At 50.8% G+C, this 15,334-nt stretch overlaps 1 protein-coding gene across 6 annotated transcripts in view; it reads right to left on the reverse strand.

Annotated features, from left to right (window-relative positions):
* Positions 1 to 384: 384 nt before the first annotated feature.
* Positions 385 to 15,334, reverse strand: part of Adar (adenosine deaminase RNA specific) — a 38,771-nt gene continuing 23,821 nt past the window's right edge. For 4 of the 6 annotated variants that reach the window (XM_052179995.1, XM_052179992.1, XM_052179990.1 and 1 more), the window contains 13 exons: positions 14,024 to 14,207; positions 12,876 to 13,024; positions 12,214 to 12,352; positions 11,907 to 12,091; positions 8,029 to 8,254; positions 7,632 to 7,803; positions 7,031 to 7,124; positions 6,373 to 6,495; positions 6,004 to 6,137; positions 3,958 to 4,140; positions 3,446 to 3,558; positions 3,036 to 3,163; positions 385 to 2,852 (listed from right to left, as the gene is read on the reverse strand). In XM_052179995.1, coding sequence (XP_052035955.1) covers positions 2,606 to 2,852; positions 3,036 to 3,163; positions 3,446 to 3,558; positions 3,958 to 4,140; positions 6,004 to 6,137; positions 6,373 to 6,495; positions 7,031 to 7,124; positions 7,632 to 7,803; positions 8,029 to 8,254; positions 11,907 to 12,091; positions 12,214 to 12,352; positions 12,876 to 13,024; positions 14,024 to 14,207 — 2,077 coding nt within the window. In that variant the 3' untranslated portion in view covers positions 385 to 2,605. The remainder of the gene's footprint in view (positions 2,853 to 3,035; positions 3,164 to 3,445; positions 3,559 to 3,957; positions 4,141 to 6,003; positions 6,138 to 6,372; positions 6,496 to 7,030; positions 7,125 to 7,631; positions 7,804 to 8,028; positions 8,255 to 11,906; positions 12,092 to 12,213; positions 12,353 to 12,875; positions 13,025 to 14,023; positions 14,208 to 15,334) is intronic. The other 2 variants (XM_052179991.1, XM_052179994.1) reach the window with 1 other exon arrangement.

A 15,334-nucleotide genomic window follows, 5' to 3' on the forward strand; every position in this document is an offset into this window, starting at 1 on the left:
TCCCTTTCCAAGGGCACATATACGTGCAGAAAAGCCGAGGCTTGTGGGAGAGAAATGGCAGCAAGACTGGCAGCAGAGGTGTCTGAGTCTCGAGCGCTGCTTTCTCATGAAATCCAATAAGCCTCTGCCTCCACACCCCCAGACTGGGAACACAAAACGAGAGTGGGCTCAGGTGGGAAAGGGAAGTTCTGAAGCAGGGACAGTGCTGAGGACTCAGCTGGAGTGCCCAACCCGCTGGCACCCCACCCCACCCACTACAGTCAGACTGTAGAAGCAGTGGGGCCCTTGGAACTGCTGTGGCCGTGGCCAGAGATCCTGTCACTGGTCCCTCTGTTCCCAATCTCACCTCCCCAAGAACCAAGATATAAAACGTTCTAACAGTCCTGATGCTTCAGTGTTTTTATTCTGAGGAATGTATACTGTCACTTGTAAAGGGACACAAGAAGGGACTGCATCCATCACAGCGCCAAGGCTATGCCTCTGGGAGCTTCTCCACTCTGCTCTTGGAGTCACTGCCAAAACCCCAAGGCCAACAAAGTCCCTTCAACTTGAGGACAGGAAATAGTTTCAAGCATTGACAATTCTTATACGTGATTATTCAAAGAATGCAAGACAGCCACAGTTCAGACAAATCAGCTACAGAAATTATCAAGATGGTGTGGAGGGAGGCCCTGCTTCTTCAAGGTCACACAGAGGTGAAGGAAGCACAATGGAAACTCTGCTCTTGGCCAGCGGGACTGGAGGCAGGGGTTGGGGTGGGGTGCGGATGCCAAGCCCAGAGCACAGGGATACCTTGCTCGTGTCCATCTGCAGAAACCCAGAACCACAAGTTTTCTAGACAGGATTGGGGTGTGAATACCCAGGAAGGACCAGAGGGAAAGGAATCACAGGGAGAGAAGTCTCTGGCCTTTAGACCCCAGGGGAAGAGCTTCCTGCCCAGGCCTGGAAACCACAATGGCTCTGCCTCAGATGCAGTGCCAGGAGGTAACAGACTCCAGCGGACACAAGCATGGTGCTACTTTCTCACTTCCACAGGTACCAGAGGATGATTTGGTTGTGCAAAGACATCCCCAGTGTATTGTTAACACAGTTTCTTGTGTTGGCCAGATGTGATCATAGATTGAGGACGCGGTAGCCATTAGATCTAAAGTGCAAAGGTGATGCTTGCTGTTGGCAGCAGGCCAGAGGGCGGGGGAGCCAGGCAGCACTGAGGGTGAGCAGGGGTGCAGAAAGCTGCTCCGCACACTGTCAGCGACTCCAGAGGGAGCACAGCATTCAGAGGGAGGAAGTGGGCTTGGGCCTACAGGGGCAGAATGAAGCAGGGCTAACTGGCCGATCTGATGCTAGAGCTGGACTCTACAGAGTCAGAGTCAGTCAGGGGGGAGGAGCCTAAGAAGCCCACCCCAGAGTAGGAGGCTAGCCTTCTCTGCCACCTACAACACTTGTATGTAAATGAAGATTCTCAAAGGAGCAGGGCAGGAGATCCCAGTGCCTTGTGCCCTACCCGTGAACCAGCTTCTGAAGCCATCTGATATGAAATACATTCACTAATGGAAAAATATATTTGCATGTCAAGTCTGCCATGCAGTTCAGAATCAACACCTCTGGCCTTTTAGAAACATTAATTCTACACAAGGCTTTGTCAACTTCTGCGTGGATCAGTGCCATGAGAAGAATCCCAATGGGCCAACATGATGTTTTGCATTTACTTTTGCTCCGTCTGGACAAAGATGATCTGCCCGCCAGGACGTGTCCCCGGCTCTTCACGAATAGCTGGGGCCCCATGCCCACAAAGCCAGCTTCTGGGAATGCTCTGGGGAGGAGCAGATGGAGGGTAGCTACAGTCCAAGAAGGCTGGTGCACTCCAGTGAGTGCTGCGGGCCCCTACTGGGACTTGCCGGTTTGGGCACTTTCCTCAGTTCCATTGGCTGATGCTCAACTTCCCTGCTGCCCAGGAAGGGAAGTGCCTTGGCGGGCCAGCACAGCCGTTACTGGGTAGGGCTTCTCTGTCCCAACCACAGTTTACCACATTCCTGCTGCCCGACAATCCCTGACCAGTTTCCAACTCCTGCCCTTGTAAACATTTCACCAATCCTTTAGGTTCACCTCTATCCTCTGGGGTGGGGAAGGAGAAACCTCATCACAAGAAGGCGTCCTAGGAGGGATGGATGACAGAGCAGGGCCTGCACATCTACAGGTGACAGGTCCCTGACATAATTTACAGAGAACTGACGGGAATGGAATCAAACCCATAAAAGGTCAATGTAGCAAAGGAAAAGGAGATGAAAATCCTCCACAGGCTTAAGCCTGAGGGGCCCGGCTCCATGTGATCGACGTCTACGCTACACGTGGGATGGTAGCGCTTCGTCTTCCTTTAATCTCGGCCTCTTCCCTTGGGAAAAGGGAGGTGGGGACTTGGCCAGACCCCACCTCAAAATCCCAAAGCGAGCAGGATTAATGGGAACCAAAGGTCTTGGTACCATCTATTATGGTTCCTCCATTAAAAAAGGGGAGGGGGAGGGTTAAAGGAAGCCCCTAAACTCTGGCCCAATGTGATGAGGAATGCATGACCTCCCTCTGACCCCATGAGAAATACACTCAGTTATCAGTCATTGGGTACTGGGCAGAGGTAAAAGTTCTTTTCCTCCTGGGGTTTGCTGATCCAATTCCCATAGCCCATGTCCCGCAGGCTTTTCTTGAAGTAGTTCTTGGCTAAGTCATAGTCACGGGCAGCTTTCTTGGCTTCACCATAGGAGAGCTGCAGTAAATCTCTGCGGGCTCGGAAGGAGCAGAGCTTCTTAAACTGAAGGAAAATATTCTTCTTGGACACCCGAGACAACTCTTTCCCTGGTCTGGGGAAACAAAGGCATCTGTTACTCATCTGGGAGCAGGAGAGGTGGGTGATGTGGTGGCTAAGGTGTGAATTCTGCACAGGGTGGACGGTCTTTAACTCAGTACTAGCAGGCAGGGGCCTGCCCTTGGGAGTCTGGAAGGAAGCCTGACAGGGCCTCTCCTGTGCCCTCCCGCCTCCTTACCCATCCACAGTGCCTCTGGTGCCATCCAAGATCTCTAGGTCATAGCCATCAGCCAAGCACCAGTTGACGCTTGTCTCCTTGGTCTTTCCCGACTGCCTTTTGGAATCATATACACTGACTCGGCCGACCTGAACCCAGAGGGGCGGAAGAGAGGGAAGCCTTTCAGGGTACAGGTTCAGAGCCGGCATGTACGACTTCTGGCAAAGGAGCACGAGGGCCTCATCTTTCCCTTGCAAGCTGCGCTGACTTCACCACAATTCAGACTCACTAAGGACTCAGAGTCCAAGCCCAGACACCCAAAGGGAGGAAAAGCTTGCTCTTGAGACCCCAGCAAAGGCCTCCCTTTCCACAGAACACAGCTTTGCTTAAGGAGGGGATGGGTCAAGAGTAAACAGAATGGGTCATAGCACCTTGGGGTGGTTGACAATAAAGGGATAGCGCAGTCCATCCTCAAATGCTTTTCCATCTCTGGTCACACGGCAGCAAATAGCACGGGTCAGATGCCCTTGGCTGAAAAGGTAACCTGGGTGAAAACACACTCAAGTTTACACCAGGTCTGCAGAGGTACACAAGGAACTGGAAGATGAAACACAGTCATGAGGACAGACAAGCAGCTCCGGACTGTGGCCACACAGGCCATCCAACACCTATGCACTAAATTCAAGGCTTGGGAGAAGAGGGAGGGACACCAGCGAGGCTTCAGAGCGATCAGCGCACCGAGACCCAGTCTGGCACGTCTGTTCTTGATTTGCTACCTATGCCCATCTCACCTGATACAGCAGACGAGGCACTTAGATCCTGTTCCTAAGGTAAAAATCAAGCTCACTTTGGAAGGCAGACATTATGGGACAACATGGCCTATAGCTTGCACTGGGATCTGAGCCAAAGACAGGGGTTACAGCTCACAAAGGAGGCCTCTTACCTAATGTTACAGATTTCAGGTACACAGGCTGTAGGAAGTGCGTCAACAACGCCCCTTGTAGACCAAGAACATTCCAGCGTAGGATTTTGTCACTACAGGACATGGTACGGAGTCTTTCCCCAAGCCGGATGCCATCCCACGTGGGTACAATGTCACTGGACTCCACAGGAATTGTGCCTTCCCCTGCATCAGACACTTGAGTTGGATCAACGAAGGCAAGTGGACCGAACCAGGTCCTGGCACTGTGTCCTCCTGGGCTGCTGGCTGCTCATATTCCATTTTTTTAAAGATGTATTTATTTATTCAATGTATGTGAGTACACTGTGGCTGTCTTCAGACACACCAGAAGAGGGCATCAAATCCCATCACAGATGGTTGTGAGCCACCATGTGGGTGCTGGAAATTGAACTCAGAACCCCTGGGAGAGCAGTCAGTGCTCTTAACCGCTGAGCCATTTCTCCAGCCCGGCTGCTCATATTATATAGCACATATTATGTGCCTAGCATGGTGCTTGGAACTAAGGATGATGAGCAGAATTCAAGACTTAGCTTCTTGCTATGTTTGTGGGATGAGGAAAGAGATGTGAGTTACGGTGGGGAAGAGCACAGGCACTGCGGGCAGAGGACTCAGGAAAAGCAGCTGCACGGAGAGGCGCAGGCACCTCGGCCAAAGCAAAGGCCCCCAAGGCAGTCAGGGTCTTGTGTTCAGGGAACAGAGAGCAACTGCAGCAGCTGGCTGAGGGGAAGGGGTGGCGCGGGGCTGAAGGCCTCAGCCTCTGTAGAGCACAGAGGGGAACCAATCCACTCAGCTACACAGCTCTCCCTAGTTCATTATCATCATTCAGTGAGTGTGTGTGCGTGTCCATGCGCCTATGCACTCATGCAGGTCAGAAGCTCATATTGGCTGCCTGTCTTTCTTCAATTTTTTGAGGCATGATCTGACCCTGAAGTTCATTCATTTGGCTAGGCTGACTCCTGCCTCCACGTGCCCAACACTGGGGCTGTAGGCGTGCACTGCCACAGTTGGGGTCCTGGAGGTCAGATCAAGTCCCTGTGCTTTTATACAGCAGGCATGTTACCAACTGGGCACCAGCTGCCAGCTCCCAGGCTTTTTGTTTTTTTTTTTTCTTTTTTGGAGAGTTTTGCTGTACAGGGCTACAACTCCTATGCCACACCACACAATCACCCACTTAAACATACACCGCCATGCTTGCCATACCACTCCACCACTGGAGCGGTGTCACCTCAAAAGAAGTCTTTTATACCAGGAAGTCAAGGTCATGTTCTGTGTCTAGGGATCCCTACTCTGTCCCTTTCAGACAGGAAATCCTATGACATGTTCTTCTGTGGCTCGGTTTTCAGCTAGCATGTTTTCAAGGCCCATGCTGTGCCAGGCCTCAGGACGCCGCTCCTCTGTATGGCAGAAGGCATTCCATTGTACGGATAGAGCACGTCATTTATCCAGGTCTGAGCACCCGTGCTCTCTCCACCCTGGCCACCGTGGCTAATGTTCCCACAAGCACACCTGTGCACGTGTTTCCGTGCACACACCTTCCCTCCCTGGGTGAAGGTGCAGGAGTGGAGCATGGGTTGCATGGTGACTGTGTTCCCACTGTAGAGTGTTTGTTTAACAGGAGGGGAAGGACAGGGTTCCTGTCTGGGGACCACCTGGATGACAGCGAAGTGTGAGGGGATAGGAGCGACGGGATTGGGTGCTGGAAGATAGGAGAGGCTAGGATGCTGGAGGGCAGGGCACAGCCACAGCAGGCCATCGTCAGAGGTCCAGCTCAGGGAAGCCCACCTCCCCTTGGTCTTCGCTTCTGCACACCCCCTTCCATGACCATGACAGTGTGGCTCTTGTCTTAGTTTCAGTGGACTCTCCCCAGAGCTCCCCAGACACATGGGGCTCCTAAGCAGCTGAGACACCCAGCTCTCGCAGGCTACAGACACAGGAGGCTGATGCCCCACCCCTCGCGTCCATGCTGCCTCACCGCCCACTGGTGGTCTTGAGGGACCTCTGTGAGTTGAAGGTCCACCTGTCACTCACCATTCTCCACCTTGGTGCGGAGCTTGCCTTGCTTGGGATTTTCAAAGACAGGGTAGTGGCGGGCCTCTGTGCTTTCCAGAGCACGGTCACTGCAGGATTTGTCAAAGAGGGCTCCATCTCCACATGGCGCCGTGCTGCCCAACAATCACATTAGTTAGGACTCCCCGACACATCTCCCTCCAGCCTCATGTGTCTTGAAACCATTTGCCATCAATGCCAGGGACATTTTCTTAAGCCTATATAGGTACTGGGTGGCAGGGATGCCTCTGCTGTGTGGGCGTGCACTCAGACACAGGCAGGTAAGGCTACAGTGCAAGGTCAGGGTTGGAGCCAGAGGACTACATGGACAGCCAAGCCAGGGGTGCAGACCTGATGTAGAGATGAAAAGAAACCGTCTTCTTTATCTGCAGCTTCTCTCCTCCCCTGGCAAGCTCAAATATGCTGTTCTTGGCAGTGTGGTGGTTGTACTTCATCAGCTCACTGTAGAGAAACCTGCCGGAAGAAAGCTGGCTAGGAGGCAGCTGGGGCCTGGGCAGAGCAGACCACACCTCCACACGCTCTGCCCTGTTTGAGCCAAGGTAGGAAAGGCTTCCATGGTACACAGCTTTCAGCTTGTCAGGTGAAGAGGGACAGAGGAGAACTTCCCTACAGGAGATCTCTGCACTTCATAGAAGGTAGCAGTCTTTGGGGCAGTCACATGATTCCAGGCAGATAAACTGATTCAAGGCCTCCTAGGGTGGGCTGCTGCCTCTCCCTGACTCTTGCCCTTCATAAATTAAACATGACACAGAGAAGCTAGCTGGCTGGGACAGCGGCCATGTAAGGTTCTCACACGGGGAGAGCTGCTTCATTCAAGGGTAAGGACTCAGGCCACTTTATGTTGAAAAGATGTGGACAGGTCACAAAAGAGACTGTGAACCACAGGCCCGACAGACTGCCACCGATCTGCTGGGCTTTCTGGGAGGTGAGTGGACTCAGGGCTGGGAGGGCCCCACAAAAGACCAACGGCTGTGCCCATCTTGCTTACCTGATGAAGCCCCTCCGGGAGATGATTTCGGCATGGCAATCATTGACTGTCTCTCCCTTCAGGCTGAGAGAGTCCCCTTTCACACAGCGGTTCCCTGAGAAGGCCATCAAAACAGAACTCCGGTAACCCAAGTGCTGATACAGCAGGTGAAGGGGTAAGGCAGAAGTAGCCTTGAGCTGACAGGTTCGGGGCTCTGGTATCTTTAGATTAGGGAATAGGATCAGCCCAGTGTGCATGCCTATCTCAGCACCTGAAAGGTGCAAGCATTGAACTCCTACCTCAAAATAAAACAAACAAACAAACAAACAAAACCAAAAACCCATTCTAAGTCTGAGTTGACAGCAGCTAACATGAACAGAACCTAGTCCTTAACTGAAATGCTAAGGCCCTCTCAGACTTCACAGACTAGGATATTTATGCTGGGTTTATCTGTTAAGCATTAACTAAAAAAAAAAATCTTAACAGCTCCAACTCCAAAATGTTCTGAGTGTCACATCAGCAACTCTGAAGACACTCAACCTATATGGAGTCTTTTGCCTTCATCTTTTTGTACCTGCTTGTAGGCATCAAGAGGCCAGTGTCTCAGGGACCACCCACTTACCTGTTCCCAAACTGACAACAACACCCATGTCCTCAGCGTCTCTCTTCATAATAATGGCAGCCAGGATCTTGCGGCCTAGCAGGGAGGGCTGGAAACTGTTGGTAAGAGCATTGAAGCACCTGTGGCTCAGCATAGCTATCTGGTCGTGGAAGGTGCTTCCAGTGAGAGGAAGCTGTGGAGACAGGAGCAGTGTCAGGACCACAGAGCCCTGCCTGTGTCCACTGCACGTCAGTTGGCAGGAGTCATCTTTCCCCATCCCACACCCGAGACATGCACTCTACTGAGACCAAGACTGGAGCCTAAAGAAGAATCACGCGAAAGAACCAAATCCTCCCAGGGAGGCGCAAGCAGAACCCCCTCGTCCCCAAGAAAGAGCACCAAAAGCAGATGTCTTAACTGTCTTTGGATGTGCATCTGGGGACCTGGAAAGGAGTAGCATAGTTCTTCTGAGACTGGCCCCTGTCACTGGGGTTACCTCTGCGAAACCCAACTGCTCTGCCTTCTCGCTCTCCCCGATCAGGACCCGGAGGGCTGCATCTGCCGCATCCTGCTTGCCCTGCTTCTTGCTGTGTGCACACACGGCTGGAAACCAGCGGCCCCCAACTTTTGCTTGGTAAACAAACCTTTGGAATGAAAAAGAGAATGAAGACGAGCGGCCGAGGACCCTGCCGGCCACACTGTGTGGGAGGGCTGGTTTTGCTCTGGATGAGGCTGCTTTTGCAAACACAGGACCTGCCAGTCTCCTCGGCAGGCACTGCTCAGATTTGGGTCATTCAGGAATTACATGATTTTTTTTTTTTTTTTTTTTTGTTACCCATACTCAGTGATTACATTCAGCCAGTGGATAGGCTTTCAGCAGAGACAGTCAAGATTTTATTTTTATTTTAAATTGTGTGTGCACATCTGACAGTGCCTTAGAAGGCCAGAAGAGAATGTTGGATGCCCCAGGAGCTGGAGTCACCAGTGGTTTTGAGCTGCCTTGTGGGTTCTGGGAACTGGGGTCTTCTGCAGGAACAGTCTGCACTCTGGACTGCGGAGCCTCTCTCCAGCCCTCAGGGCGTAAAGACAGTGCAGCAGTCGGTATCAATGGTCTCTGGGCTCTCTGGTGTCTGGGGCAGCAGAGATGCTGGGCAGAGCATGCGGGCAGCAGTTCAGACAAGGTCTCTCAAAGATGGGTCAGGGTTTGGGGTGCAGGGCAAGGTCAACAGGCCAAGACAGGTTTCAAGGGAGAGGCCAGGAGGAGAAAGGAGACGAGGAAATAACCAGTCCTCAAGGAAATAAGGGGAGGGGACCGCAACCTGGACTAGGAGGAAGAATGCTTCCTTCACACTTCCTGACAGGTTCAAGGTGGGCAGGGAGCCTGGTCTGCAGAAGATCAAGTATTCCTTGTTTTCTGAACTGGGAATAAGGTTAGCAGTTTAGATTGCTAACAAGGATTTTGGTGGATTCTGTGGCAAAGGTCTCTCTCAAAGTGGAAAACAGAATTTAGCGGGAAGTGCTACTAAGGGCCAAGGGCGGTGACAGGACAGCCCGTGCTCCACTCCGACCGTCAGTGCTGTCTTACTGCTTTGCTGCTAAAGCTCAGCTAATCTACAAGGCCGGCAGGCCCTGTGGGCTGCCCCAGTGCTGCTACTGCAGCTGGCACCAGGTCACCTCCCCTCGCTCCCTGCTCACACACCAGACCATCTCTCAGTCCCTTTACTACATCTGTCCTCGCCACAGGAGTAGATGGACAGCTGTCTCTTGGTGCCCATGGGAGATGGTTCTAGGACTCCCCGAGGACACCACCATCACCGAGCACTTAGGTCCTCAACATGAAACGGCATGGTGTTTGAAATGAGCCTGTGTTCTGCTGTGTGCTTCCAGCATCTCTAGTTACTTAACAACACACAAAATAGTGGATGCACTGTGTAAGAAGTTGTCACTTGCCGGGCATTGGTGGTGCATGCCTTTAATCCCAGCACTTGGAAGGCAGAGGCAGGTGGATTTCTGAGTTCAAGGCCAGCCTGGTCTACAGAGTGAGTTCCAGGACAGCCAGGGCTACACAGAGAAACCCTGTCTTGGAAAGGAAAAAAAAAAAAAACAAACAAACAAACCAACAACAAGAACAAAAAGCACATTTACAAAGTTGTTACCTTAGCTGGTTCAGGGAATAATAAACATCTGCATAAGTTCAGTACAGACACAGCTGAATGTGCGAAGGGTGATGCTGAGAATTAACCCTAGATTCACTTAACAGGAAATTCAGCCTCCACTTCGCTACGTTAAAGCTGCAGTTCAATGGCCACAGGCTGCCTGCCCTGCTCTGCCCTGCCCTGCCCTGCATCCCACTCTTCTCTCAGCCAGCTGAGAGTGATTCTCAGCATCACTCCTGGGAGGAGCCTGCCCTCCCGAGGGCGGCAAGCCGGGCCACAGCGACCCTGACTCAGGGCAGTCCAGCCCTTCCAGCAAATGCCATCTCACACTCCTTAGTGACTGTAGGCGCCACTGGCAACAGGGGCTCCACACACAAGTGCTAAGTGCTGCTGCATACCTTTTTGTGTATTAGTCATTCAGTTTTCCTCTACGAACATACAGATGCCATTCTTTGTTCATTGCTTACTCTGTGAAAGAGTTCTTCAGAACCTGTATATGTTAAACGATTCAGTCCTGAAGTTACTGTGCATTTTCCTTTTATTCTGGACCACTTTTTCCAGGACTTTTCCTTTATTACTGTTTTGTGGAAGACTTAGAAACGTCCCTGTCCTGTCTAGTGATTACTGTCATTTAATTTATTGTCCATCTAAATCTTGGCTTGTTTGGGATTGTGGTGCAGTAAAGGGGGCAGGCAGAAGCCACCAACACCTGTCTCTCCCAGGCATCCCCCCTTCCCCCGCCCTGGGCTCCTCCGCTGTGTCTGTCTATCCACAGTTCCCACTGTTCCAATGCCTGCTGGGGGTCACTACACTTACTACTTCTCTTTTCTTGCATTTTCCTAGCTATTTGGTTTAATTATTGAGACAGAATCTTTCTACTAGCTTTGGCTGTCCTAAGACTTCCTACATAGGCGAGGAACTCAGTTCCACCTGCCTGTGCCTCCCAAGGGCTGGGTTTAAATTAAAGGCATGCTCTACCATACCTGCCCCTTCTGAGATATCCTTAAAGATTTATTTTTGGCAGGACTCAGAATCAAGTTTTGTAGTTCCAAAATAAATTCTATTGGTGACTTCTTACTAATGTTTTTTGAAGCATGAAGCTCAATTTGGGGAGGTATTTTAATAGACTTTCATGAGATGGAGTGCAGCTTAGCTGAATATTTGCATAGCTGGTACAAGCCTGGGGCTTGGTTATACCCATACACATACATATGTGGTCTCCCACCAAATAGTACACCTGTTTTGCCATCTTTGACTGGTATTAACTAACTATATACTCACATGCTTTGTATTACTGTCTATGTTTCCTTATTATTCTGGTTGTACTGTAGGGAGGTGATTTCTTCTACTGCACTTCCCTGTAACTTACTGCTGAATGTGGAAAAATCTGACTAAACTGTGGTGATAGTGCTGGTGTATAATCCCAGCACCTGGGAGGCTGAGGTAGGAGGACAGAGAGTTCAAGGCTAGCCTACTACACAGTAAGACCAAGGCTAAGAAAAATAAAAATAAAACAGAATATAGGGTGATCTAGAAAGCCCTCTAAAGGGAGCTGGAGAGATAGCTCCAGCTAAGAGGTAAGAACACTGCCCAGTCTTCCAAAGGACCTGGGTTCAACTACCATATCAACTGGTCTGTTGGTCTTTAATTTTAGTTCTAAGGCTTTCAACAGTCTTTTCTGGCCTCCTCAGGGACGGCATATACATGGTGACATTTATGCCAACACACATAAAACAAACTAATAAGCAAGCAGGCAAGCTAGCTAGCTAGTTGGCTAGTTAGCTCGTCCAGACAGTACTTCTAAGTGAATACCAGGCTGCAGGTCAATGCATGTATTCACTTCCATGGTGAATGAAGCAGGTACACTCAGCCCGGTGCCCAGGAGGGTACTGAAGGGATAGAAATTAACTTTCCAAGGCATACATTTTCAACCATCTGAATGATTTCTGTATGAAACTAAAATTACCTCATAAAACTAAAAGACTCACACTCAATGGAATAGTCACAGGATTTTCAAAATGGCTGACCTAATGTCTTCATTAGGCCTTGAAGACAAATCTCCACTCTTGTTATTCACAGTTAATGTGCACCAGTTCTTTCTAAGGTCACAAGCCCCTCCCAGCCCCGCTGAGACACTCACTTGGGCTCATGAGGAGGTCCAGACTGGTCGATGAGCTTGAACTCAGCAGCAAAGCCATGAGACCGGGCGTACTCCAACAGGCCGCCCACAGGGTTGGTGTTCAGGTACCTGACGAGCTCACCAATCCTCCTGATCTTGTTGGGAGCCATAGATTCATCAAGTGAGTCTGTGTTTGCACCTCCAGACTAAAGAGAAATTAGTCAAAGAGGAACGAGCAATATATCAGAGAACTCAGAGGAACTCAAAGACAACCTATCTGCCCATGTTGTAAAAACATAGCCTATAACTTGAGCAGAATGATGCCTACCTGGTCATCAGCTGAATTGGCTGCCTCCTCTTGCAGAGCTTTCATGGCTTCCTCTGCGGCCATCTGCTTCGCTACTTTCTTGCTGGGGGCGCTCACAGTGGGGAAAGTCTGGGCTCCTACCGCTACACAGTACTGGAACCTTAGCGGAAATGATGGGCAAAGATGGATGGCAGTGGCTGGGCGGGGCGGGTCAGGCTGCCGTCCCCCACCGCCTGCAGCTCTCATACACATCACCTCTGTAGTTAGTCTGGCCTGGGATAGATGACCTGCGTCCAGCTCCTGCCCCCAGTGTCTCCTGACAGCTAAAACACTCAACATGCAAGGGTCAGTCAAGTCTCGCCCTCTCCAGGAAGCCTGCTTTTGAACAGTGATGTGCACAGACCCTCAGGCAGGAGCTGCTAAGGCAAGCCCAGGTCTTAAACCTTTGTGTGCCACCACACCGTCCATACGGTGACCCTATCCTCCCTCCATCCCTCCAAACTCCTAATCCCAGATTCTCTGCTTGAGAGCAGTATCCAGGTCCTGGAGGCCCCTTTCCAGACTGTAGCAAGAGAGCGCACACAGGGAAAAAACTTCTTATCTCTGACGCAGCAGTGGGAAGTGTCTTTCCTACTTTGATGAAGACCTCCACAGGAGACACCACACAGAAGACATAGACATACTTGGGGTCATGAGCAGGGCCTTCTTTGGACAGGAGACGGAATTCACAGGAGTTCCCTAGTTTGTGCATACACTCAAGCAGTGTAGTAACTGGGCTCTTCCCAGAGAATAAGGATGTGGCTGACGAGCTGGGGGCCTGGGGCTCCGCAGGCTGGAGAAGAGGAGGAGAAAGCAGAAGAGGAAACACAGACAAAAGGACACTCATCAGTTCATCACAGCAGGAGGTGAGGAGGCAGAGATGTTGTCTCCCCTTCCTGGGTGGTGGAAACAATGTGTGCTCCTAGAGCTCAGGCAGGCCTTGACCCCAAGGCCATCCTCCCACCTTGTCTACCAAGTGCAGCAATTGCAGACAGGGTCACCTTGCCCGGCTAAGAACTTCTTTTAGATAACTTAAGGTGAGGAGGGGCCTTCCAAAGGAGACACTGGGGGAAAGGAAAGGTCAGTGGATCCAAGGTTTGTGATGGCTAGTTTTAACTAGCAATCTGACACAGCCCAGAACCACAGGGAAGAAGCCCCAGTGAGGTGCAGTCAGTATCAGATTGGCTTGTGGGCATGTCTGAGAGACTGTCCTGATTGTTTCGCTGATATAAGGAGACCAACCCTAAAGATGGCAGCACAGATAAAAGGACACGGGCAATAAACACTTTGCTTTTCTGCAGGGGCTCCTCTGTGCTGTCACTGCCGACCCCTTGCTGATGTGAGAACTAGCTTCTCTGGGCATCTGAGAGTCTCTCCAGGAGCAGGTCAGGCTTCCAGTGCCGGGCGGGCGGGGGCAGCCCAGGGAGGCATTCAGCCTCCTGCACTAACAACTCCCAGCGTCCAGCCTCTCAGCTCACTAGATGACTCAGCCATACCGTGTAGCAATCTAAGAAATCCTCTCTCAAGTATATATGGTCTCTAAGTTCTGTTCCTCCAGAGAACCCTAATATATGGTCCTTTCAACTCTGACATTCTACAAATATAATCAGACCAGTACAGGCAGAAGACAGGCTGGCTATGAGGGAAGGGGAAGGGGAAGAGAGGGCGATGGGAAAGGCAGGGGTGCTACCTCAGAAAAGTGTGGACTACTTGAGCCAGAACAGCTTCCAGAGTCTGTCAAATCCTGACACACAAATGCCAAGGGTTACCTTCCCCAGGGAAGATCACCCACCTTCTCAGAGTCTTCCTCCATGGGACAGTGGGACAAGTCTTCCGGTTGTCCGCTGTCTTTGGCTTTGGCTTCCCGAAGCAGAATCGCCATGGCTTTCACTGCTGCATCCTGCTTGGCCACTTTCTTGCTGCCAGCCTCAGCTGGGGGAAACTCCCGACCATTGATGACAACCTGGAATTTAAATCTTGGTGGAAAGGGATTAGCTGTGTAAACACCAGGTTGGGCCATCCCTCTGCTTATTCTAAAGGGATCTCTACCCCAAAATGTTCTGCTACACACTGAGTGCCTTTCGGGGTCTCTACATAGCCCTGGTTGTCCTAAAACTCGATATGAAGACCAGGATGGCCTCAAACTCCTGACTCTGGCTCCGGTGTGTTGGGATTAAAAGTGTGCAGCAGCACACCCAGTGGTATCTTTAAAAAACTGATTATGCGTGTGCAAATGTGTGCAGGTCAGAGACAGCTTGTGGGAGCCAGTTCTCTCCTCTCACTACAAGGGTTCAGAAGACCGAGCTCAAGCTGTCAAGCCAGGTGGCATGTGTTTGTACTTCCTGAGCCACCTTGCTGGCCATCTGTTTTTGAGGCAGGGTTTTGCTCTGTAGCTCAGGCTGGCCTTGAACTAGACATTCTGCTGACTCTGCTTCCCAAGTGCTGGGATTACAAGCATGCTGGCTCCCTGTCATTTCTTAAAAATGAGAATAATAAAGACCTGTACCCTACCAAAACAGTGAGGACTGGTCTCCTCACTGATCCTAAAAGACACCAAAGGTATTATACAAATGTCACTTGACTACGGCATCAATGTTGTTTTTCATTTTCCTTCTTTTGAACAGTCTTACTATCTAATAGTGCAGGCTAAACCTGGTACTCTCAAGAATGCCTCAGTTCCCTGAAAATTGGGATTATGGGCATGTGCCACCACACCTGGCAGCATCTGAGTTCTTTATAGCTGAAACCCAAAGAATGATTAACAGCAAAACCCATAGCTTTCCCTCAGCTCTCAGAGGTGGCGGAGGGAAAACAAAGAAAGCTAGCCCCTAGCTAAAACCAAACCATGTGTCCTGGCTCTGCCAGTTTGGGATAAAGCCACCCCCTTTGTTTAGCAGTTACTGGCTATCATAAAGGAAGGTATAAAGAAACAGGTTACTGCTAGGAAACCCTTACCCCCTGGAAACCACCCTGACTAATTCAGTTCTGTGCCACTCACCCATACTCGGTTAGTGACATTTGAGACAATACAGATAACAGCTGACCCAAAGATTCTATTGCCTTGAGCTTGACGTGGCTCAATGGATAAAAGCACCTGTTGCTC

Source organism: Apodemus sylvaticus, chromosome 4, assembly GCF_947179515.1.
Source record: "Apodemus sylvaticus chromosome 4, mApoSyl1.1, whole genome shotgun sequence".
Classification (NCBI taxonomy): Eukaryota; Metazoa; Chordata; class Mammalia; order Rodentia; family Muridae; genus Apodemus; species Apodemus sylvaticus.